We start from the raw sequence: 27,010 nt of genomic DNA, 5'->3' as shown, positions 1-27,010 counted from the left end.
CACTCACACAAGTTCAGTCACGTATGTGTTCCCAAGCTTCAGGTCAGAACATTTGGGTTTAAACTTACGTATTTCACAACAATTATTACATCTTAAATCCAAACTGCACTAGCATATGGTAAATGACTGGAATGAGCGTAGTCTGAAAAAGGTATTAAATGCAGGTCTATGTTCTGTTGCAGCAAGTAGACTGGGGTCTGGAACTATGCTCATGAAATAAATATACTTCAGCTAATGGGTTAGGTGATCCTTGTATGGCTTCCCAGAGGAAAACAAGCCAGTTATAATATTGTAACATGTCATTTGTAATCTCTTTGCAAACAGGGATATTTATGCAGCTACATAAATCATTCTTAGAATTTAAGCACTCTCCTGTAGTGACTGCCAGCGTAATAAAAATGTGGGGAAAAAAGGAAAGATGAAAATGACCAGCCACTAGTCCAAATCCACCAAAGGAAACAAACAAAAAAGAAAAGGGAAAGAGAGCCACCCAGAATCAGTGTAATAGTGAAAAGCAAAGCGCTCTTACAGGAAGCTGCAACAAGAAATAGCTAGTTATCTATTCTGTATTTTAAAATGTATGGCGCTATTTAAGTCTTGGCATTTTCACTTCAAACAAATTTAGCTGCGCAAGGGATTTGGATGCCTGAATTCAATGGCATCCAGTTCTCAAACTCTTGAGACCTACAGCTTTAAGGACCAGAAATGTGACTGCAATAAAGACATTTCTAGAGCAGAATCTGAAATGAAACCTACTGTGTCACGGAAATATTTATCCATCTTTCAGTGGATTAATTTTAAGCTTTGAACTTTACCAGAGCTTCAGATAGCATTTATATTTTAAGACATATGCTTTTAGTGTATCAATTAAAATCAATAAATCATCCTGTACCTCCATAGCGTAGTTCTGAAACACGCTGGTACTGCTTGTACTGCAAGAAGATATCAACTCTGATTTGTCAGGTAAAGGGAACTTTGAAAGAGAACCTATTAACAGAAAAAACCCAAAGTATTAGTATTCAGAATATGCATTTCTTCTGGTCAAACAATAATGCACTTATAAAATGTGTGATGGAAGATGCAACAAATAGATATACTCAGACAGAAAGAAACGTGAAGCTGGAGTGTGAGGCTGCCATCTGCCCAGCACCAGCAATGGCAGAAATAAAACCTACCAACACAGAAATTCCATATGTTCAGTTTTCTTTTTACAACAGTTGGTAGCTTGGAAACAAATTTTACAGATTAAGTAATTCATACCCACACTTTCTGTCTGGACAAAAGCTAGGCAAGGATAAGAGGTGCTGCAGATATCCCTGACCCTTCTCTCTGCCAGACTGAACGAGCCAAGCTCCCCTCAGCCTTAGGATGCCCCAGTACCCTGACCATGACTAATTCTCCACTGCTCCTCTCCAGTTCCTTCCCATCCCACACACTGGGAAGCCAAGTCTGGGCATGCTCTTTTCAGTGCAAAGTGGAGGGATCTAAGTAGACAGATCTTTCTTTCATTCTGATTCAGCTTAACACACTGTACTCCATAATGACAGTACAACAAAAATTGATTCAACAGTCCCTATCAATTACCAGCAAAAAACCCAACCCAAACCCCAAAGTCTGTCTGATGATCAGCTTCAATAGTGGCTTATAAAAATGGTAACAATTTTCCAAAAAGGGTTTTTACTACTCTTAGAAAGCTTGTAAAACTGGAATGTTTTTGTTCCGAATGATGCAATGCACAAACTCTTACCACACTGGTCAAATTGTTTTGCTGAGCCATCATGGGAAGCTGAGCTTTCTAGGCTTGTCCTGCTGAGACCAATTCCTTTAATTTCTGAAGTGGTATTCTCCTGAGGAGAAGCACTTTCAAAATCATTGCAGACATCTTCATCAGTTAGAGAAGTAGATTCTGAGTCCAGAGCTCCAAGAGATGAAACACTTGCTCGGTCTGAATTTTGATCCTGAGAGAAGAAAACAAATTGCACTGAGAGAAAGGAAAGCAAAAATACTTCTGAAAATAAGAGGTAGGCTTCTCTGGCTCAGTAAATTCAAAGCGTGAACTCTCATTGGAAAATCACTTGGCTCAGATGTGTATTCAGAACCAATGTGAAACAAGGGAAGTTTCACTCAGGGTTAAACAGCTACATCAGGATTCTTGCAAAAATATTTCTCTAAGAAATGAAAACCTAAATTGGAACTTAAACATTTTAATTCTGTAACTTCTTCCCACATTGCTATAAAAGTTAGCAGCAGCCACAGGAATACATTAGGATAAGGAAGGCATCCTTAACACTTCAGTTAGTTAGTCTCAGATCAATCTTAAATACATAGGACAGCAGACCAAGAGCAAACTGTGTCTACCTTCATTCCCAAGGACTGGGAACGCAGTGAGCTTTGGTTTGAGTTGGTAGCAGCAGACAACATTCTAACCAAATGGTCTTAGTTCAAAATTAGCCTTAAATCACTTTGATAAGCAATATAAGCAGATTTTCCTTTTTTCATAAAAGCAGTAAAGTCTTAAAGCCATTATTGTTTATTTAAGCATTTTTTCTTTAGGTAAATACGGGAAGACAGAGCAGTCCCCTCTGCACTGTCACAACACTATGCTATATTTATGTTTCTCCATTAAATATATTCTGAGCCAAAATTTGATGTGATTCAGGACAATAAGATTAGGGGCCTTGCAATTCAAACGTGATTAAAACAACTTAATGTACATAGTTTACCATGATGCTTGCATTCAAACGGTGGGTTCATCACACAAGAGTCAGTGATTAAAACTTTACAAAGCTTTTTCTTTAATTTAGAGGAGCTTAAGGTGTTTGGTTTTTTTGGGGGGGGGGGGGGGGGGGGAGTAATGATAAAAATTTACCTTTGAGGATGCAGCATACATTGTAAATTTTGAGTACCACTTGCTAGCTTTCTCTGCAACCCCTTTTCCAGCAGAAAACATGCTGCTTTTTAGAACATCAAACTTGGGTGTTAACAGCGTATCCAAGTTGAATGATGGTGAAGACACAAGTGTTAATGCACTAGCTGCATCTTGTGGCTGTTCCTTTGCTGGACTATTTGGGGAATAAGCTGGGGAGGACCAAAGCCTATCTCTTGTCCTTTCTTCATTTCTTGCATGATAACTCTTGGATTTGATAAGACTGGATGGCCTTGGGGAGTTTGGGGGAAGGCTGGACCTCCTGCAAGGCTGGATTATTGTTGGACTCTTTTTATTAGCATTTCTGTCATCGAAGGGCTTTTGCAACTCAATGCTTGGGGCACGACTTGACAATGGGCTGCTCATATTGTTCATGTACATAACTATCTCTTCAGCTAAATCTCGTCTTGCAGATGGAGTAGAAACACTTCTATCATCATCATCCTCCTCTTCCTCTTTCTGCTGTTCTGTCTCGGCCACCAGCAGAGACAGTGGATCAAATCCGGTTTCAACATCTGTCTTTTCAACTGGCTTTACTGGAAAGCTGCTCTTTCTCTGCAGCCTTTTGGATTTTTCACTGGAGGGTTTCACTGCTGTAGCTGTTTCAGGTTCTGCATCCAAGTCTTCCAAATCAAAGATAACAGGAGACTCCGTTTTATCTGTGAAACTGCAATCAAAAGCTGCGTCTTCATCACTAGATTCTTTCTCCAGGCTTTCTCTCTTAGATCCTAAAGAAGAACTTCTGATATTAAGAGTTTTTGGCCTTATGCTTTTCTGTAATGCACTAGATAGGATTTTGGCATCTGCTCCTAGTTTTTCAACCATTTCTCCAGGGTTTGTTTCCTGATTTATTCTATTCATCATGAGTCCCACTAAGCCATCTCCACTCAGGTTACGGTTCCTGCTTTCCCATGGTACCTCCCTTAAGTCAGGTTCCACTGCGCTTTTATGTCTCTTTCTTAAGGATTTACTTTTTATAACTTCTGCATCACTGGCATCCTCAAAAGATGATGTAAAGAGCAATCCTACAGAACTCTCTGAAAAACAGATGAAACATGGTTCTTTATGTCTTGCTATGCAAGAAAATGGAACAAAAGTACATAAGAATGTAAACTTGTCTCATCTTTGGAACAGTTTACAACATAGATGGAATTCACTATATATTGTGCTAGTGGTTAGAAAGCTCAGTTCTATTTTCTCTTCCACTCACCTGTGCTGGCTTCTGCTACGGTACTGTCAACTGTACCATTGAGCCGCACGATGCTAGAAGTGGTTTTGGCATTACTTGAGTTCTGGTAATTTAGTTTAGGCAGGCAGTCACCACTCCCTTTTGTGCTCTCCACTTCAGACACTGTATACAGAAAAGGACAGACAGTTCTTTAGAAACAAAGCAACTTAATTTAAATCTCAAGTTCTGTGACCTATTAGATGTTTCATGTAGGACTGACAGCAGGTTGTACATATCCCATTGATGCATAAGGCCGATATCTACTTGCGCAGAGGTTTTCAAGCTTAATGACTGAACTATGGATACTTAATTCCCAGCATTACTTTTATAACTTGAACTTCCTTAAACTTCTATACACTGAGGCCAAGTAATCAGTTCTTGCATACAAAATTGATGGTTGTGGAGCCTAAGACCACCTGTGTTCACTTTCAAATCACAGCCATAAGAGTATTCTGTCCTGCCTTTGCAAGAGCTCAGGGCCAACAAGACTATCTTTGTCCAGATCTCCTTAACCCCACATGACCATGACTACACAAGAGAAATAAAGCAAATGCTGCAGTGTTTATGTTCACCTCTTTTTGATATAAAAGAAATTCTGTTGCAGGTGGCTACCCAAAATAGAAAACTACTTTTCTGAACAAATTTGAGCAACTTAATATTCTCAAGTTGCATTCATAAGCACAAAACATTTTCACCACATCTATTACCAGGGAGAGACACAATCTTGACTTAATTATGGCTAAAAATAATACAAGCTTTCAGCAGACTTTACATTTTCTGTGTCCTCACAAGTTTCAGTAAACATAAATGATCTGCTTGCCACCTTATCCATGGTCATAAGAACATCCCTGTAAGTCACAAATATACAAGCAAACTGTAGAAAAAATACTAATGCTAGAAGGAAGACTGTGGTGAAAACACTGAAGTAAGTTTTCAGGTTCTATATTTTCTCATACTTTTACACCACATCCGCTTGATGAGGGAATAAGTAACTCAAATAGTAGGAGACAGCACACTGAAAAATGTAATGATATTATTAGAAGAGAATTTATTATTATGAATGTGGGAATCTCCAGTAACTATACATTTTTACTAGGCAATTTCATCTGCTGTATGCTTGCATAAAGTCTATGCTGCTCAACTGCAGTTAAGGGATTCATGAGCAGCAGATATAAAACCTGAAGAAAAGAAAAAGGTCCACAATGAATCCAAAGCTTCTCCCATTTCTGAAGCACCTCCTAAATTTTGAGAATTCCTAGGAGCTGAATAATTGAGTCCCCTCTCACAGACCTGCAGAAATTCAGCCCTTCTTCTCTTAGGGGATTGATAAAGAAAACAGACTGGTAGAAAAGCTTTCCCTGTAGATTATGCCTATGAAACAACTATTTTTTTTTAAAGACAAAACCATGAAGCTGTAATTATCATTAAGCCTTTATATTATCACCATCACTTATTTGAAACAGAGGAGGGGAAAAAAAGAACTGCAATTTTAAAAATTAAACCATTATATATCCAGAAAATTACACTTAGAGAAAAAAAAACTTGAGGCATGGGCATAAACTGCCATTATCGCACACACTCACTATAAAAAACATCGGCTGTCCCACTTAGCTTTTGCTGAAATCCCTATTTATCCACAGTGAACTAGATATCTGTATCCACAAGATACATACGAGAACTGGAGTCACTCTCTCTCTTGTCCTCCTTTTGTTCTTGTATATCTTGAAGACACGTTTTCCCTTGCTTGGCTTCTTCTTTGAATGATGTGTTATTGCCAGAGTCTGAAAGTGCTCCTAGCACAACAGGGCAATGACATAACAAAGATGGTTATGGTAGTTAATAGCATGACATAGTTAAACAAAATAAATTGAATAGCCACAGTAATTCAAAGGACTCTTATCAAGGACTCTTGGGTTGCCCAGGGAGGTTGTGAATTCTCCATCCTCGGCCGTGTTCAAGGCCAGGTTGGACAGAGCCTTGGGTGACATGGTTTAGTGGAAGGTGTCCCTGCCCATAGCAGGGGGTTGGAACTGGATGATCTTAAGGTCCTTTCCAACCCTAACTATTCTAGGATTCTATGATCCTAAGTACACTGTAATTAACAGTGAACATTTTACCACAGAAAAGTAAGAAAAGTGACTGGTTTACTTTTACAGTAGTAGCATTAAAGCGATGCTCTATAGGATGAAAATAAAGGGGTAATTTGCAACATTTCTGTTTAAATACTGCACTAAAGCAGTGCTTGTCTTTGATTCTGCTGCCTGGTTTATTTGATCAAAATGCCACATCTCTTCTAGAACTCCAAGAGGCAGCTAAACATGGGTTCATTTTAGCATAGTGTTTCTCAAGAGTTTCTGCATGTAATTCTCATGGTTTTACTCTAGAAAGTAAAAAAATTGAAACAATGCAGCAGCAACCATGAGTTTGTTTGCAAAATAAGGTGAAAACAACCAACACCACCCAAAATAAAACCCTGCAAACATTCAAGCCACTGTTTGATCATTCTTACAACAAAACACCATCCCAGGTGTATTAATATAGTCTGATTGATTTAATGGGCAAAATTTACTTGATGCTGGTGTGGTTGTCAAATAGCTCTGGTTGGAAGTGACCTTAAAAAGATAATCCAGATGATAGTCTTACATGTACACTGTAAAGGTCTTCAACAGTCAACTACATCTAAACTAACTATATTGCTGGTACTTCACAATGTACCATCTTGCTTTACTAGTAGTGAGTTATAGATACTGTGGAAAGTAGTAGCTATGAAAAATACACACTACAGGTATGGTAATATAGCCATTTGAATGGCACATAAATCTTTCCTGGAAACCAACCCAAAATTTACAGCCTCAAATACTGTACTTATATTCTAGGTAAAAAATAAATACCATCGTTTCACTTGGTCCACAGAAAATGGTTCTACAAACTCAAGGACTAATTCTGGTTTCCTCTTAACATCAAAAAATGGGGAAAACAAAAAGAGGCAAGGCTGGAGAGACGTTTGTCAGTTATGAGACTGGCTATTGTATGAACTAGGGTAATTATCACATTGATTTCCAGCTCATATTTTATCTCCATGAAGAGCAGCTACAATAAAGAGCAAGCAGACTATTTCTGCAAAAACTTTTTGGTTTTCCCTCTAAATGCTTTTATCATGAAATTCACAACAGAGCTTTTAGAAATAATTTTCTTATCAGCATGAAGGTAACAAAGAAGGGGACGTTAATACTATACCAGGAGTTGCTGTATGTGATGTGTTTGCTGGTAGCTTTTTCAATGCTTTTTTGAACTGTGCTATTCCTAAAACAACATTTCGTACTTTCATCCACAGGAAATAGCCACCTCGATTGCTTGAAGGCCAGGTGCTTTCCAGAACAGCCTATTTTGGAAATATTGGAAGTCAAACACAGTCATCTCAAGGAACAGTCAGGTATGAAATAAACTTCCATTTCAAATTGGGTTACATTGGCAGTTATAAAGTAGACTTCTAAGCCTACAAAGACAACACAATATTCCATCTTTTATTTCTTTCAGTTACTAGAAATGACACAGTTACATCTGAACTGCTCCCTTACTTTGTTTGCTTCTATTTGCCTGGATAAAAACGCATCTTTTGGTCTTCCTCCTCTTGCGAAAATACTTACCTTATTGTAATAGCCATAAGTAATGGCATTAGGGTCAACACCAGCTTTCTGCATTTCAAACAGCACTCGCACTGCTAGCACAGGCTGCCCATACTGTCCACACAGTTGCATGAGTACTCGGTAGCACACCTGAAAATACACACAAGTTAGTGCTGTGTTTCTGTAGTCTCATATACCCCATTCAATAAAACCCACGGGCTGTTTCTGGAATCCTGGACTTTTACCTCATCAGGTGGATCTATTTTTTTGGTATGCATTTTTTGCAGCACATCATAAGCAGTTTTCAGAGCCCTGACTTTTGAATGGCACACTTTCACATACGCAGGAAGGCAGATAAACCAAAGACCGTAGCAGTGACGTAGCAAACACCTGGACCACATCTGTGGTATGGATGAGTACTTCTTAGCAATTTTATGTGCCGATTTAATTTCCTGTAAAGAATCATCAAGGTTATTTGTGTGTATTTACATACACATTACACAAACCTACATGTTAAAAACTGACCATATATCATTAAACATGCGGAAACTGCAACATTATTATGAACAACATACAAGTGGGAGAGAAAATTAAAGCAGAGTGAGTAATACCAAAACCACTTCCTGTGCAATATTTTACTCTTTAAAATTTGTATTTCTTTACATTTTTTGCCTATTTTTTTTTGTCTGCATTATTTTGTAAGAAACATTTGAAAGTTAGTGCTCTTGGATAGTGAAAAGCAATTAAAAAGATAATATGGGAGCCCAATAGTTTATCCTTCTAGCGAACAGCATGAAGAATGTGGAAGGTATGGGGACAGCACAGCTAATGACAACCTGTGATCGGGGGCCCTGTATGACATGGTATAGGCAAGAAGAGGTAAACATCCAAAGAACTACTAGCATGGTCACTGAATCAGTGAAACACCACTAGGTTGCAGCCACTGCTGGTCTTTCTAGCCCAACTCAAGATGAAGGCAGCAAGCTGTCACTTTGCAGAGCACATCATGCTACAAGAATAACTGCAAGTACCTGTTTAGTTCTTCTGAACATTGGTGATGGGCTGTTGGGACTACTGGCTTTTGAGGACAGTTTGTTACTTGGTGCTTTGAGAAATCCTTCTGGTCGCTCAAACAGATCCAGTTTTAACACTGGAAATCCATTATAGCTGTAAAAGAAACATGTCAATTAACTCCTGGAAGGCAGTTCCAGAATGCACATCACATAATAGCAAATGAAATCAATTACATAATTGCACTGGAAGCTACACATGAAATAGAAAACACAAACATAAACCTTTAAAGACACCACTGACAAAGTGGTTTACTAATCCATCTGCATGATTTCATGACCCTGCACCGTCTCTTGACCTGTTATTTCAGTGTAAACAACTTCAGTTGATAAAATCATTTGCTTTCATAGCATTTTCTTTAATTAATGTGTCAAAGTCTTGATCCTAGTTAATAAAAAAATTACTGGGGGGCTTAATCCCTAGTGAGCATCATATGACAGAGGTTTATAAAAATCAATATGAACAGTATCAAAACTACCTAAAAGATTAAATTAGATTTAAAAATGTTTCCCATCAGTAATGAAGAAACCCATAGGGAAACTCACTTGACATAATTATAGGAAAAATCTGTACTTTGTGGGTATAAAAAGAACCTAGAAACTAAACCAAGATTTTGCAGAGTTAGGATGCTGTTAGGATTTTGGCTCGCATCCGACTGTGTCCTTGTATTACCTGTATTGTAGAGGGTGCTCTTCACCATTTGGCAGATGGGGAATCTCAGGTGGTGTTATGAAAACTGTATGCTCACTCTTGTATGACTCATCCAGCTCTATAAGTCGTGTTTCCCCAGTTTTGTCCATATCTACCTGGAGAGTTAGGTTAAATGAAAAAGTAGTCACTTGTGTTACTGTATTTTCTGCTGTTTCAATGACACGGTCAAGCAGGAGAAAGTCTGTAGCAGCATCAAAGGACTTCATCTTAAAAGCAAGGGTGCCTTGCAAAGTTAATGTGAATAGCAAGTGTTTTGCATTGATTTTCTGAACTTTACCCTAACACAACAATCGATTGTCAGTGATGTAGTCCAAACTGACTATGCTCAGGTAAATATAACAAGCAGTTGTACAAAGAAGTTTGTCTTTCTGAAAACAACCATTTCTGGAACTATGATTTCAACTGCAGCAGTAATTTGGAATTAATTTTTAAGTATGAAATTAGAAGCTATTTTGCCCCCCTTTTTTTCTCTATTTTAACACTGAAAGCAATAACAAACTATTATCCAATTGCCTGAAGTATACAGAATCTACAAACAACACTATTTAAGCAATTTCAGTCACTTACATATTCATTAAAGTCATGCTAGCTTGCAGAGATTGCAGAAATACACATGCATTCAAAGTGATAATGGGATAAAAACATGTGACCTTACTAATTAAAGTAACTTTGCTTTCCTAAAGAAACGGTAACCTGAGAGGTGAAGGGTAGATTCCATTTTTTTCTTCTTTCAGATAACCCAGTTGTATATGCGGAAATATAAGAAAGGCACCTTGTAAATAACACTATTACTAAGCATAAATTACAGCTTCACTTGTTTCATTTTGAGCTTTGTAAGTGGGAATTTGACCATAAATCTGGCTGTTGCAGAGAGGAGGAGAGATTTGCACTTGCAAATTAATGCCCCTGCTCTAAAGGCAGCAACAGAAACATACTCCTGGGCTCCAGGCAAGTTTCAAAGCATCAAACTGCAGGATCAAGTGGGAGAAAACTGTAAAACAATTGTACTCAAAGAACTTCATTCCATTGCTTAAGATCATAAGAACCAATAAAAAAAAAACAAAGCAAAACTTGGTGACCCCAACCAAGATATTGGTTATCTATGAACTATTTCCCTTTGAGAAAAAGGACAGACAAGCCTTTAACTTACAAGCTTCCTACTGCTACTGATGGCACCACAGAAGCCACAAGGAACAGAGCAAATGTAACATGTATTACATACCACCTAAGAGCCTTCACTTGATATTTGTACTGATATTCATATTGCTTTTGCCTTTGATCTTCTGTCACCAGCTGTTTCTCCTCTAATGCCTCAATATGCAATGCTTCTGCTTGTGGCAGGAGACATGTCTCTATCTCAAAGAGCTGGCACTATCAAAAACTATTTCAGAACACGCTTTTTATTCACATATTGAGTGTTCAGCTCACATACTGTCACAGTTTACATTTATAACCATTATTTAAATGGTTTAAGTGGCAACCACATTACAGCCAAATGGTACGTTATTTCAAAGACAGGAATAAGCAACCTGTGGAATGGAAGGACGCATATTCTTCACGCCTTAAGAGTTTAGCAACATGTACAAAAGCAAGTCTATTTCACAGTTCTCTCCCGCCAGTGAGGTGGAAATATATCAAGTAGTTTCAGTAGAATTCCTGAATATTTAAGATTTGATAAACATACAAAGAGGTGTTCTCAGTGACACGTTTTACTGCACGAGACAGATGGAAAGTATTAGCAAACTGAATCAGCCAAGTAGCAGGAACATATGGCTCCTGAAGAGCAGAAATAAACGAAACCTTACTTGGCAACTTAAATACTTCTAGGAATGTAGAAACCCCACAGTTACAAGTTCCACCAGTGACATACAATGAAGCCAGTAGCTTAAATATGTATTGAATTGAGATAAGTTTTGAATTCCTGGAAAAAGAAAACTTGTGAGGCAATTACACCATATCCTTCTGTAGGTGAAATGGGGAATCAATTACAATCTCTGCTGCTGCTGCCTAGGATAAAGGAACACACACGAGATTACTCTTTAACTTAAACTATTCTTATAAAATATTTGAGGCAGGGCTTAGATTATATTTTATGGATTAACTAATTTTACAGCACATAAAACTTGCCTCAACCCAGTAGCCTATAGCTAAACATAAGAAAGTCTTGTATCATCTTTCAACCCATGAGATCACTCTTTCCTGCATACCCTTTTGGGTACTGGTTTAGCCAATGAAAGACATTAATATATAAGTAATATATAAATAAATATTCACTTTGGAATATTTGTAATCACTGAAATTTGATGGTCAAAGAGCATCTTGGGTGAAGCTCTAATTCATATAGCAGTCCTTGGTGTACTTCAATATTTTGACTCTGTATGTTACTATTAGGCATAGTATCAGAAACAAAGAGAAAGCAAGAAAGAGAAAAAGGGAAGAGGAGATGTTATCATTGTTCAAAGAAATCCTACACAGAAACCCACTCCATGGCAATGAAAACCTAGTTTCACAAGCAGTTCTAAAGCCACGGCAAATCCTAAACATACAGTAATTCCAGTGCCTCAGTTTCCCCACAATTACCACTGGCATAGAACTAATTATATCAGTAATAAAGCCAACCGAAATAAACACTGACAGAAATAGAAGCTGGAGAAGTACACGTGTTTTCTCATGGCACTATCATGAGCATTTTTTATAGTGGAAAGATGATGCCCACAGCATCAACTAGTAAAATAGCTGGTATTAGAATAGATAAGCCTCTGCTTCAGCTGTACAAGGGGCTACTTCACCTTTTAGAAGCAGAAATGAAACAAAGCCCAACAAAAAAAAGGAAAATGGAAGGCTACAGTGACTAACTAAAAAAGGGAAGAAAAAAATGGAAATCAACTTGCACTTCAAATATATTTTACTTGCACAATATAAAGATATTGTAGGAATCAGCACAAGTTAAAAACCCTGTATGTGGACGAAGACATGCTTACTTTATCTACACAGTCATCAAAAAAAGCAAGGCTTGCATCCTTATCACTGACAAAAGAGCACTCTTCAATGAAGCGAATAAACATCTGAGTTTTGGTCATCAGCGTGTAGAACTTCTGATGTGAACGATCTCGACTTTTGAGGAAACCTATAAAGTGAAATCAGAATCAGGTAAGAATGCCTAAACCAAAGAAGCCCTCACCAAAAGTCAGCCTACATTCCACTAATGAGCAGCCATAGAATCAGAATTGTTTGGGTTGGAAGGGTCCTTAGAGATCATCCAGTTCCAACCCCCTGCCATGGGCAGGGACACCTTCCACTAGAGCAGCTTGCTCCAAGCCCCTGTGTCCAACCTGGCCTTGAACACTGCCAGGGATGGGGCAGCCACAGCTTCTCTGGGCACCCTGTGCCAGCACCTCAACACCCTCACAGAGAAGAATTTTTTCCCAGTATCTAATCTAAATCTATCCTCAATAACCTTTCTGCAGTGTTTGTCACTACTATGTGATTTTATCTGCACTTGTATTTTTACCATTGTTTATAACATTAACACCACAAATATTTTTATTCTTTAAATAACAGAGAATCTAAAATAATAAATTAGTATACATAAAACAAGTTTATGAGTCTTCACCTTGTAGTTCAAACAGAGAACTTGCATCTGTGGCTGTTTCAGAGGGTGCCTCTGTTATAGGCCTGAGATAAGACCTGTAGCCTTTTAGTATTGAGGCCATGAAACACAGAAATGCTTCTTGGATCTCCAGATCTAACAGATGCAATTTCTTCCCAGAATTAAAATCGTAGTCATTCATTGCTAATTCCATTAATGCATCTTCTCTTGGTCGCTGTTGCACTGTGAACAAAAACACCAATATAATGGTTTACTCCCCCCCCCAGTATTCATAAGAAAGAAAAAAGGTATCCTATTAGAATCACTGATTACTGAGCTCCATTAAGTTTGGAACAGATTAATACATGCTGTTAAATTCAATCACAATGTGCCAGAATGGATTCAGTTTGACCTTTTACAACTCCTGTATCTCTGGATAACATCAAAAGCCTTTATTTATTTACATTTACCTTTTCAGCACATTAGTTACTACAGCAACAGAGAGAACCAGTATGGCTAGAGCTTTAAAAAACCCCTCAAAGAATGCTGTTTGTAGAAATATGTGAAAATTCTTCTTAAAGAATCATATTTTAAGGACAAACAGATAGACGGAATGTACATTATTGTGTTTTCTTTTTTACAGTGCTTTTCATTTCAAAGTGTTTCCAAAAAGCAGGCAATACACATTAAGTACCTATATACTCGGAGAAGCACCACTCGGATGCAAAGTGAAGCCACCAAAATACAACACAATGCAAAATGCCAATACAGAGAGAAAGCAAGCTTTTTATTTCAAGCTCTAGCAAAATGCCTATTCTTAAAGTAGATACTTGCATCAACATTTTAAAGAAATCAGGACTCTAGCTAAGACTTCACTGCTATAATAACCTTCTGTTTCTGTGTATTCTAATCAGGACACAGTTAAAGTCTAGTGACCTCAATAGCCAAGAAGTGTAAATAGCCTTTAAAAGTGCCCTAAATCCAAGTTAAATTACAAAGATCCCATGCACTATGCTCTCCAGGTATGTATTCTCAAAGACGTAGAGTTGGACAACCCCATCCTTTTCACACTCCAATTTAAGTCTTAACCACTTGCTGTCTCTGCCACAGAAACTTGATTTTTCAATTGCATTATTGCTGCTAAAGGTTCCCTCCAATGCCTGCAAAACTCACCTTCTAAGCAGACAGGTAATGCCAGAGTGCTGACAGACTTCCTTCCCACTTCACAAAGCCTATTAGCTCTGACACCCAAGCACATCAGCTGGCCTTGACTACATTGCTATTTCCAAATGCCTTGTTTTAAAGAAGTCACTAACATCACTCTTACCAATTTTTCTGCTTTCTCACATTAAGATTAAATATATTTTGCCTGTATCAATAACCAGTTTCCGTTTTTACAAATATTCAGTATTTGTGCTATACATTAAAACCTCCAAAGTTTATAAAACATTATTTCCATCTTAAAATTTAGATATGTCAAAGTTATCTCAATTGTCAAAATGTCAACAGACTTGAGCAGGCTCTGAGGACCAAAAAGTGTTTATCTGATCCTGGCCTACACTTTGCTTTACTATTCCCTTCTCATAAAAGCTCTGCTTTTTTTCCAGTGGGAAGATAATCAGTACAAAGGGGTATCTATTGAATATCACCTCCACCCCAAAAGCCCCTATGTAGGTTCTAATGTCTGGCCTTAAAGCACAGATTTTCCTATTCTGTACAATAACATTATGGTTTTTTAAGGTGACTTTTTACATATTTCAACATATTTAATTAGCTATATTTATCTGTTAATGTGGCACACTATATTCAATGTAAATCTTGCTATGTACTTTCCCACTCACATTCTGCCAGTTGCTGATATAAATTACTTAAAGTGTTCATGAGATTTTTACAAGGTTTCTTTGGTAAGATCTTCCATGCTATAGTTTTCTTATCTCCAGTTCTGAAAGGAAAGAAACAAAAATGAGTGAGTATACACATGAAGAGTGTGTGCCTCTAGGACTGTATTTCTCACCAGAGAAATGGGAGAACAAAAATTTGCTCCATTAAAACACAACTGAGGAGGATCGAAAACCAACCAATGAAGTGAAACTTGATTTACCATATAGAGACTGATCGCAGCTATCCAACCAATGCCCCATATTTCAGGATGACAGTTATGCTGACATTCTCTAGCACTGCAATCAATCCACTTAGAACTCATGAAAGATGGATTAACAGTATTAAGCACCAGCCATTGCATGAGCCACCACCACACATGCTATGATCTGAGTTGTCCTTACTTAAACTAGGATGGAGATAATGACTAGAATGCCCACAGTAACCTGAATTCAAGTTGATATGCCAGCTGCTTTGTGTTTCGCAAATACAGATGTGGACTTGAGTGCATCATGATGAAGATGAAAGAAAATGACAATATTCTTTGTCAACAGAGGGCACCAGCAAGCCTCAAGACCCTCTTGGTCACAGAGTTACAAAAACTTTAAGCATTTGTTTGACACTTTTTCCGTATGATGAAATAGAACTAATCTGTTCTAAGATCATGCATTGAAAGTCAGCTAGAATCTACTTATAGCTGAAATATCTATTCTATAGGACAACAGAAATAACTGGAAATGAAGGATTTTCAATTAATGGATTAGACAAATACCAAAAGAAATGCACAAACATGTTCTTCTCGACCAAAAAGAAACAAAACAAAAAAACAACCTAGCTTGAACTAGTTCCTGAACATTTCAGAGCAGAACTGCTATACCAAATTGCTATCAGCATAAAATCCTGAACAAGATTTTCTATGCACAAATATTTAATATATGCAGCATTCTCTAAATCCACACACAACTACTGAAGAAAAAACAACCCCACAAATTAAAAAACTTCAGAAAAAAGGTTTAGTTAGGCATAGTAATGCTGAAAGACTGCTGCCAACAGGAGGATGACACAAAAACACTGACCAGAGACGAAGTACACAGTGACAATATTAAACATTATACTGAACTAAAAGTTTAATGCTGAAATACAATTTGAATCACTTTCAAGTGTTTTAGAATCTTGAATTAGAAGCCTTACACTCTTCCATCTATTTTTATATCACATCATTGCAAGGAAATGAATAATTCTCTGCTTTGATTATCATAACAATATGGACTGTTTCCCCGTAGTTTGAGTGCACTACTGTCCCATACTAGTATTTTAGATACTAAATAATTGGTATAACAGAAAAATGCAGTACCATACACACTTCTGAAGGAGAAATATAATACTGCTAATTCAGTTGTTAACAGTGGCATGATCCTAAGTCTTAATTAAGATTCTCACCCATGAAAGTTCACATCTCTAATTCTCAATATGAATTTCCTATACTTCAGATTGATATGAAGTGTGATTTAATTGTTATAATTTTCAAGCAGATGCTCACATGAAGACACCAGAATTTCTTGAAGACTAAGAAACCTCATCACAAGAAACAAAATTGACTATTCTCCTGCAGGCACAACGAAGTGAGAGTATGGTTAATCGAGGAAATGTGCCAAGATGTGCAATAAGATTTTAATGTAAGACTAAAAGGCAATAATATTCCATGAGGACTGAACCTCTACTCTGCTGTGTTGAACAGGAGATACAGCTCATTTCCGGAAGAAAGTTCAGAGGTTTAAAATATCTCTTCCCTTCAAGTTTTGCCAAAAAAGCTAGTTCTTGCCTTTGAAAACAGGAAACAAAAGAAATTAACATAGAAGAAATATTGTTAATAAATACTTACTGAGAAATTGTATTGGTATCTAGGTCAACACAGCTAACATCTGGTGGAGGGTCATAGAGATCAAAGTATCTTGAATCAATTCCCACTATGAATGGGCACGGTGCACTTAACACATCTGCCAGTGCCAAGGGACAGAGAGGAATATAGGGGCAAGGCCAGTGGAAGGGAAATATCATCTTTGGAAATATGCAGAGACAAAAACATAGGTTTAACATCTATAATAGTATAATCTATGCAAGCAAAACCCACACTCCACTAACTCCTACGTCACAATTACTTAACAGATAATTATTACTAAAAATCTAGATGCAGAGTATTGAATAAAAAATGCACTCATTTCTCTAAAATTCAATTTGTAGTATAAAGCTCTTCAGTATAATAGACTGTATACAGCAGAGGTACCAAAACTGCTTAGTGAAGACAGGGAGGAAAGTAGCATGCATTTCAAATTCTGGCAGAGAGAATACAGTGCTATTTGGGAACATCAGGAACTTGTATTTAGTGCATTGTGATGACCAAACAACATCCTTATTTATAACATTTACACACAAAGAACCAACAACAGTTAGTCTTGCTTTTCTGTAAATTTGAGGTATCATTAGCACTGTGAATTTTTCTCTCTGATTATCTTTATTTTTATTCTTATTTATAAGTAACCTCTAAGCCTAACAGTGCTACTACTAATTTTAGATTTTATCTAAAAACATTCTTTTTTTCCACTTGCAGGTATATGATTAAAAACCCCATTACTTACAGAGACTAATGCCTCTGTCACACTAGTAAGGACAGAAGGTCGTAATGAATGGATGAGAATTTTATGTTCCGTCACAGCAAACACAAGTAGAGTTACTGCATTTTCAGGTCCTAAATTCTGAAGTAGTGTAGAAAACTTGCCCCCACTGTAAGAGAACATTAACACACTGGTGAGTTACAGTGGACCATAAAAAAAAATGCTCAATAGCAAAAGAAAAAAACAGGCATTAGAGTAGGATTTCATGAACATACACCTACAAATCTTTCTTTCAAAGACTGCAAAGCAGACTACATGGTACACTTGACTGTTCAGTGAAGAATGGTTACTTCCCAGTAGTAACAATTGTCTTTAACCATAGTCTTTAATCAGTCCAGACTATTTTCAGGATACACACATGATCATTTTTCTTTAAGGAGCAACTTACAGGGAGACAGCATGCATGTCTTTAATCATCCTCCTGAACTGAGACATGACAGTTAAGACAGTCACAGAGCTCCTTCAATTCCCTTGCAAAACAAAAGCTTCACTATCTTGGGAACCCAGGTACCAACTCTTAGAAAGGGAATTAACAATCTACATTCTGCCGCAAGAACCACTATAATGACTTGAAAACACATAGGTATTGTTCAGTAAATAGGTATCCTTGTCAGGGCTTGGGTCTAATCACATAAATAAAGCTTCAGACACACTTGCTACAAAAGGCACCAGAGAAGGTAAGGTAATTTGCACAGTTACAACTCAAAGTACCAAATCTTTTCTGCAGTGTAGATCAGAACACATTTCACAATTAAACAGCCACTTGCCTCAGTGGAAGAGGTGATGACACAGGTTGGCTAAGAATCAGGTTATCATGTGGAGATAGCTGGAAAAAGATTTTAAAATACATTCTTTTTATTGTGAGAACTTAAACAACTATAACAAAGAACACCTAAAAATAAAATTTAAACTAAGCTGAACCTTATATATCCCAGCTGTACAGCACTGTAAGAAGCAGTGTGCACTGCTATGCATCAGTATCTTCTAGTAAAAATCAGGCAAAGCACGATCTTTCTTTCTTGGTCAGAACTGAACACATTGCATATTCATAAAGAGGAATTTAAAATAGCTAATACTGCAAAAAACTGAATATATTAACTGCTGAAAAATAAAGCCTTCTGTATTTTAAGGGAAGTGAGGACCCATACTTCATACATAGCTTTCAGGGGCCAGAGTGGGGATTCTTTTTGGATTTAAGGGAAAAGAGATGGATAATATGCATGAAAGGGAGAGATATTGGGTCATAGCATAAGGTAATATTTTCTTCAGAAGACATGAGAATTAGGCTTTTAGCTGGTAGAAACAGCTCCGCTTTGATAGAATCTTCAAAATTTGCATTAGTTGAAGATCCAAGACAAAGATCTTATTAATTCACATTTTTCTTACAGTGATATGACATCAAGAGAAATCATTCATATATTCAGCATAAATAGGATGATTCAAATGAGGACAAGCATACAGATGCACAATCAACTTATCAAAGATCAGGCTGACATTTTCAGCCATAGTGAATCCAAGGTAACAAGATATCAGTTACTTTCATCCTCCCTTTAAGTGGTCATGCATTTTCTATCTATTGTATAAAAGCACACATACAAGCAGCAGTAGTAATTTAGCAACCTTTAGTAACATTTCATTTCTGAGTGGTAACAGATAACCAGACAACAGAAGATGAGACGAATTAGTAACACAAATGCCAAAGCACTAAGTCACCTAACACTGTGCCTAGACAGACACAGAACACAAGGCATTAGCAAAAGCCTCTACAAAACTGCTTCCTTGCATATTTCATGTAACAGAGCTTTTGAAGGCTGATGCTACATTTAGCTTCAGTGACAAATGAGGATGGCCACACCACTCTACATGCTAGATTTATCTTCAAATAAGCCACCTTGTGACAACCACCACCATTAGCTTGTCCAGGGAAAGAATTCAGACAACTCATTTTTTCAGACTGAGGTAACCTTCATAAACTACCCTCAGAAAGGAAGCTTCAGCCTAATGTCCTATAGCTTTTGTGTTTCACAAAAGCAGATCACACAATCAAGCACCTATTCCAGGAGTGTCTCCCCCTTAGGCAGAAGGGGCACTTACTGACCCCATTCTTCAGAGAGACAAACACATTACTCAGTGTGCTCTTGAAGTTTTCAGGTTGTGAAATACATCATTATAAGAGGAATATCTGTGTAATACGGGGATGTAGGACATGGAGAATGGGGTTTAGCAGATCCCAGATCAGAAACAACTTATCAACAATGGAAGCTAGAGACCAGGAATCAGGAACACTCCTGAATGCTTTACTAATGGCTATAATTTCTTGGGAACTTAAAAGTCAGGCATATGTCATGCTCTCTCTCACTTGTAACAGATACCAAGAGGGATCTAAGAATGGGTTAGATATCCATACTGGCATACAGAGTTACTAAAAATACAGCAGGTTTCATTTTCAGAAAGCATATAAGCACTTGCAAGAAATTCTACAGCAACACATACTCAGAAGGATTTGCGATACTAGTTATTTAGCAAAAGATAACCACGTTTTCAAATAATAAGCTTCAGAGTGAAATTACTATAAGAAATGACTGAAGAACAGCAAAATGAAATGCTAAAAGCTTGTCATTTTCAAGAATACAGACATTTCCCCCACTATTTAGGAAAACATCTTCAATACGATCACCTGTGATTTTATTCAGTGCAGTATCAAACACAACTCAAAAGTCCCTGAAAGCAGCTGAAAGTACTTCTTAGACCTAAACTACCACTGCTTACTTTAAAAGCAGTTTGTCCTCTATCTGTACTATCAGCTACTAAAGTAGTACTAACTTGATGCATACAACACTTTGAGAATGCTGTGCATATATATATACACACAGATAAGCAATAAATATACACAAGATATGTAAGGTATAACAGACCTAACTTCATGCCACTTGTTCCAGCTTCTCAGACTTTGTTTCAGGATATACACCCATGTATACTTTGACAGAGTTACCCAAAATTCAGACTTATGAAAATTAAATGTTTTTCTCTAAACTGACTTACAGTTCTTTGTTAATCTTTAGTGTTCCCAAGCACAAATATTTTACTGAATGTGAATCAAGGAAAACCCAAACCAAGAACTGGGTTTTGAATTGAACTTTAAAATCATGATAAAAGTGATGGAAGTGTCAGATACATTTTCAGTATAACTGTTCTACAACCCCTTTTCAGTATTAGCAATCAGTGTCATTTCTTTAGAATACCCAAGTATGCTAAGGAAGATCTTTAATACTCAATACTCAATGTATTTACTCTGAAAGACTTCACTAGCTTATGGACTACTACATTAAGACTGAAAACTGCAAAGGGCTCTCCATATTATTCCATGCAAGTAATAACAGAGAGTTACACTGGTTTGACCAATTCATTCAAAACCACGATTGGTAGAATAATTACAAGCAGAATAGAGCTGTCTTTTCCTTAGCAATCAAATTTTAACATGTCTATACCCATTCTGCCTCTTAGGAGAAAAAAAAGTACCAAGATTTAATACCACTTCACTTAAGAAGTCTTTGAGAAAGGGATTTCCTCTCTCCTACCAACAGTGACATGGGTGCAATTTCACATAACTGGTAACCTAATTCTGGCAATTATATCCTTTCACTCACACCCAGTAAAATATGCTGGGTCTTGCAGGTAGGCCAGAATAAGGGTCATATTTGATGAAGTGCCTCTGTTGAATGCGTGCAGCTCTTGCAGTTTTCAGTAAGAGCTATCCATTATGTAGAGGACAGCAGGAAGCCCTTTGGGAAAAGAGGTAATCAGGAATATACACCTCACATCTGGTTTTAATTTTATTTATTTATTTCACACTCAGCCTTCATACAGTAGCAAGAAGAAAACAACTCAAAAGCTACTGCAAAAGTCAAACCAGATGCGGACTTTGAGTAGTTTTTCATTAATTTTCATATACTCTGAAAGAAAGAAAATCGGGTTCTAAGCTTACTAAGCAGTTCCTGAAAGATCTCATTAAAGTCCTTAACTAAAAGGAAACAGAACAGTGAGAAAGCCATAAAAATTAAGTGTATGAATTTAGGAAAACAATCCTGAGCAATAAGAACAACTAGAACATAAAAATTCCATTTTCCATTTACTAACCTGCTCAACTGCTGTTTTGTCTTCACTGAAGACATAGCTATTAAGAAATTTACACTTACCTGAACAAGAATTCTTGGCCTCTGAGGGGATGGAAAAGGAACTTTATGCATGAAATGGGAAATGTGTCTAAAGAAAAAGAAAAATAGTGATTTAGTGGAAGTTACAAGCTTCAACTGCTTTACCTCAAGACAAAATTATTGTCAGTAACAGAAATCATTATATAAAAATGGCACTTAATTATTCAGAAGAAGCAGCAAGAAAACCCAGCACCCAGACCCTACAGGGATTTTCTGACCTTCAAAACTTATTTTTCTACTACCGACATCCCAAATGGCATGCCAGATTATCCATCAGGCCACAAGGTTCGTTTGTGAGACTGAGAAAGTACAAGGAGCTTTTTAACAAATAGAAATAAAAGTAAAGTAGAAATATTGATGTTTGAGTACTATAACACCATATTACAATCATGCTTCTAAGACTGGCTGAAATGGCATGATTCCTCAGAGACAATAACTGGTTATTTGCCAAGAAATATTCACAGCTGTATATCAAAGAGAGTCATTAATTTAATTCATTTTCTTCACTTTCAAATTAAAAATGTTATATAAGATTTCTGAAAAAAAGTATTAAAGTTCTTCCATATACTACAAATACAGATTTTTTTTTTAAGCTCTCATTTTTATGAAGTGATTGAATTTGCACAAGTTCTAAACGTGTAGGAGTTCTACATGATACACATTCACATTTAAAGAAACTACTTGCAATCAGTAGAAAGTCAGGAAGAAGCAGGTAATCCATAATAAATCACATGCTACAGCACATGCAACACACTGTCCTGTGATTCCTGCAACTCTTACCACCATTATTATGACACACACAACCAACCAAAGTTGGAAGAAATTTGGACAAACCCACAAATAAGCATTGATTTATACAGAAAACTTGTTCTAGATATTTCTCATTCAAAGCTATACATTTCATATTTTATTGTAGCCACATATCTCACATTTAGATGTATGCTAAACCCCCAATTTCTGCTGGTTTTAATTTTGTGTACTTGTGTCAGGTTTAACTTTTCTGTTGCAGTTCTATAAGGACATAACTGGTCTTAACCATAAGCAGAACTGCGCCTCCTCTCCAGCACTCCTCAGCCGATCTCCCTTGTGTCAGCATGAGTGCTTGTGTAGCCACATGGCAAATAAGAACAGGAAAGGAATCAGGCTGACAATGGATTTGGGGTTTTGTCTTTATTACCAGTGTATGAAGATGGTCACAGACCATATAGCAAACATCAAGGGAATGGCCTACTGCTGGCAGTAGCCCAGCTGACTGAAAATGTTCAAATACACACATATGGCATAGACAACCTTCATCATCATTAAAACAGCCAAGGAACCTAGGCTAGATACTATATTAACTTTGTGCAACAGTGTAGGTGCATTTAAACTATCCACAGTGTTGACCAGTCAGTTTACAAATCAGAATAAGCAAAGAAATCTGTAAAATCAAAATTTATAGAATAGTTATTTTATTTCCTTCTCATTTTATTCCTTCATAAAAATCAAAACCCCAAAATAGTTCTAAGCTTAAAAAAAAATAAAATCTTTTCATTTTTGGAAGTTCACACTGTCAGAATTTTAAAACAAGTACAGTAGATACAAAGTGGAATAATGAAGTGGGTAATAGCAAAAAATCCTTAATGCACAAAGTCTCACAGAAGTTAGTACTGAAGTTTAATCTGAAAAAAGTTTGATGTGTAATAAAATATAAAAGCAAACAGTGAATCTGAAATCTGATGCATTGAAAAGTCATGTTAGCCCAGATGTTCTAAACGATATTACATATCAATTACAAGTATCATAGATCACAGAACAGTTTGGGTTGGACGGGACCTTCAAAGGTCATCTAGCTCCAACCCCCCTGCAATTAGCAGGGACATCTTCAAATATATCAGGTTACTCAACCACTTCTTGGATGTAAAGATTTTCTCTGCATTTTAAGAAGTGAAATCCTCTATGTAAGAAGGAAATTAGGTTTATTTATCACAAATAGAGGAAGATTACTAGTACAAAAAAAAATTCAATCTGCTTAATTACCTCTCTTTACAAATAGGCATTTGAAAAACCCCACAAACCCACGTATTTCATTCCTCTACCTTAATATATGCAACATTAAGAAAGGATTTATGATCTTGCTCCTCCTAATCACGATGCGCTAAAGGGTGCAAAGCTAATTAAAAGAGGTTTTCTGAGACACTATTGCAGGCACTTAAATTACAAATAAAACCTGGGTTTATTTGAGAAAGTAGGTAAAGATACATTTAATCAGCAGAGGAAAGTGTTTAATCTTGTGTAGCCATATTTAATGCTTGATGACTTAAAGTCAAATGGATATTACAGGAAACTTAGAAGTAAAGAAAGAGCTTTCATTAATAGAAACTACTGTTACAAATATCTAAAATTACTTACTTCTCAATGGGTAGGACATGTGGCCCAGAGATGGAGTAACGATACAGAAAGGTAAGAAACTTCTTGAAAGCATCAAAGAAAGGCCAGTGAGAGAGCAGACAGATGCATTTGTTTGTTTGAACTGTTCTGCATGTGTCTGACTTTCCCTCAGCAGCAGCTGCTAATCCCAGTTGAGATTTTTGTTTCTCTGTGAGATTCTCTTCAGGATACACTTCATAAAACTGAATAGCAGCACCGTATACCTGCAAACAACAGTAGATTTGTAGTCAATAAATCTGCCTCAATCTTCAAAGCAATCTAACAAACCCCAAACATGCAAGGGAAATCAAGTCTATGTTATTGCTTGAGAAGTTACATTAACGCATCATCTTTTGAAACAATATATTCCGGAATATTCGTATGGCTGTGAAAATCCAGACTGTCTGTTATTTATTTAAAACACTTAATGTCATATGAGGAAGAGTAATTTACAAAACAATTTAAGTGAGAGAAAAAGAATGATTATAGAGAGTACCACTACAATTGCCTTTAAAGCTATTTTAGGACTCCTTTATACACAACTCAAAGCAGTATTATTCTGACATCCAATCTGCTTTTTCGAACAAGTAAATACATGCAAGGTTGTTTCCATGCTTGCAATAAAAATAGTATACTTGCATGTAGATGCAGTCAGAATTTTTATAGCTCTCTAGTTTCAAAGGCCAACATGATTGGAAAGCAAAAGGAGTACAGGTTTATATGACCAACAGTCCGGCAGTGAAATAAATACAAGTCACTCTTTAAATCAGGCTCTGAGAATTTTAGCTTAAACAAATAGATTCAATTTGCCTATAAAAATATGCATTATCATCATCCTGAATAGATAAACAACTAAATTTTCAACTGAAATTATTAACAATTATTATTTTCTAAACTTTCAAAGTACCTTTTCTGCAGAAGCTCCAGTTAGTACAAACGTAGAAAAAACTGGGAGAGGGTATTTACTGTTAGATGGCCAACATTCAATCGTTGCACCCATAGGCAGACAAAAAAGAGGCACGGATTCTGGTAATGGGAATGATTCATAATCTTCTTCAGGATATCTACATATTAATCCTATAAAGGCAATTTGTAAAGAGGCAGTTATGTAAGGAATAGCAGAAATGTATTTGTAATAGCTCATTCCATAAAAAAATGCCCAGAAATATATATGAGCATACACTAACTTCAGAAGATCAGTAAAGCAGTAACTAATCAGGCATAGCAAATAGCTGGAAAGGGGCAGCAAGCTTCCAACACCTAAGGAGAAATCACCTGACTAAAATATTGGACTGAAGTCCCACTTTCTATTCTAGGAACTCTTCATAACTAATTTATCTTTCTGTTTGCAGGTTGTGTGCACCTCAGCTCTTATAATAATTCACATGAATCACTGATATGAGTAAAGATTTAAAATTCAATTTAAAAGCTGGTAACCTGGATAATTGAGAAATAAAACTGTTACCTTCAGTTATGAATGCACGTAGTTCCTGCCAACAAAAGTCTCCTGAAAAATCTGATGTTCGATATCAGATTATTATTTTTAGTATCAATAGAATCAAGCCAATTAATTATATTGATCCACTTCAACAGAGGATTCAGCCAATGTGCTATCAGACTAATGTGTTTAGACTTCATTTTAAACATAGCTGTAAAACACAAAGTTCTGAAGAGGCTCTTAGCATACAGGTCTTCAATTACATCACAGGGCTGCAGCAACCTAGCCTTTCCTGTTGCCAACCCAGGGGACTCAAAACTGAGAGCAAATATTGTGGGAAGGGATTTAGGATTTCTCTGCATTAGAGCACACAGTCCTTCTTTGCTAATATACAATGAAATATTAATGAGCAACAAAAAACAGTAAACAAGAAGGGCAGTGGTCTTTTCCCACCCTCAAGAAGCAAACTTTTGTGCAAGCTACTACCAGGTGTGGGGCCTGTTCAAATTTCTATGTATTTACAGATTTATCTTCCACCTTTTAGTTAGTCCTAAACTACTGTTGTCTACAGACAGCAGCATCTCAAAGGGATAGAAGTAAATTAATGCTTAAGTCTGAATCATGCTAATGACTTGCACTCAAACAAAATCAGGGCACAACACATTTCAGCACAGCCATAGCAAATCTAATTCTGACTTATAAATAAAACAATGAAATAAAGATGATAGACAATCCAAAAATACTTTAAGAGCTCAGTGCCACTGGTGTGCAGGGCAGTGTGGAAGTCTGCAGTATCCTTCATTTTAAGGAATATTTTGATCACAAAAATGCACCATTTTTTGCAGTATTTTCTTCTGCATACACACACACACACAGATCCTTAAGAGTTATCAGCAACAAAAAACCAGAGGTGGGACACACACAGGTTTGTGAAACCTATCAAAACACAACTGAGCTTTGATTATTTGATTATAATCAAATTTTAAACCAAACTGTTTAGTACACTCTTTTAAAAGAATTCTTTGGGGGAAGAGCCTTTTTTTGGATACTGGTAAAACAGTGTCTTTGTCAAATAATCCTTCATAAAAATACCTGTTGCACTAAAAACCAAGTCTGTACACCCTGACTTGAGGATTAAAAAAGCTAAATAGTAGTTACATACCAGCTTTATATGATATGGTGTTGGTTTTTGCCACAGACTTTTTATAACATAAATACACCGCTGAGCCCCACTGTAAAACAAAAGAA

General features: G+C 36.8%; 1 protein-coding gene across 5 annotated transcripts in view; it reads right to left on the bottom strand.

The window, feature by feature from the left end:
* DENND4A (DENN domain containing 4A) overlaps positions 1 to 27,010 on the bottom strand; it is a 53,208-nt gene that overhangs the window by 7,901 nt on the left and 18,297 nt on the right. For all 5 annotated transcript variants that reach the window (XM_061446596.1, XM_061446594.1, XM_061446593.1 and 2 more), the window contains 20 exons: positions 26,925 to 26,994; positions 25,232 to 25,401; positions 24,307 to 24,548; positions 21,898 to 21,964; positions 18,469 to 18,527; positions 17,666 to 17,810; positions 16,912 to 17,087; positions 14,993 to 15,093; positions 13,176 to 13,394; positions 12,544 to 12,689; positions 9,524 to 9,657; positions 8,812 to 8,947; positions 8,026 to 8,232; positions 7,802 to 7,930; positions 7,392 to 7,536; positions 5,828 to 5,947; positions 4,137 to 4,277; positions 2,870 to 3,963; positions 1,748 to 1,958; positions 893 to 987 (listed from right to left, as the gene is read on the bottom strand). In XM_061446596.1, the coding sequence (XP_061302580.1) occupies positions 893 to 987; positions 1,748 to 1,958; positions 2,870 to 3,963; positions 4,137 to 4,277; positions 5,828 to 5,947; positions 7,392 to 7,536; positions 7,802 to 7,930; positions 8,026 to 8,232; positions 8,812 to 8,947; positions 9,524 to 9,657; positions 12,544 to 12,689; positions 13,176 to 13,394; positions 14,993 to 15,093; positions 16,912 to 17,087; positions 17,666 to 17,810; positions 18,469 to 18,527; positions 21,898 to 21,964; positions 24,307 to 24,548; positions 25,232 to 25,401; positions 26,925 to 26,994 (3,807 nt within the window). The remainder of the gene's footprint in view (positions 1 to 892; positions 988 to 1,747; positions 1,959 to 2,869; positions 3,964 to 4,136; positions 4,278 to 5,827; positions 5,948 to 7,391; positions 7,537 to 7,801; positions 7,931 to 8,025; positions 8,233 to 8,811; positions 8,948 to 9,523; positions 9,658 to 12,543; positions 12,690 to 13,175; positions 13,395 to 14,992; positions 15,094 to 16,911; positions 17,088 to 17,665; positions 17,811 to 18,468; positions 18,528 to 21,897; positions 21,965 to 24,306; positions 24,549 to 25,231; positions 25,402 to 26,924; positions 26,995 to 27,010) is intronic.

Source organism: Pezoporus flaviventris, unplaced genomic scaffold, assembly GCF_033815535.1.
Source record: "Pezoporus flaviventris isolate CSIRO_AGI_PZ_B2104156 unplaced genomic scaffold, CSIRO_AGI_Pfla_v1 ptg000006l, whole genome shotgun sequence".
In the NCBI taxonomy this organism is placed as follows: Eukaryota; Metazoa; Chordata; class Aves; order Psittaciformes; family Psittacidae; genus Pezoporus; species Pezoporus flaviventris.
The sequence above is the reverse complement of the archived record's forward strand: the minus strand, read 5'-3'. Positions and strand labels throughout refer to the sequence as shown.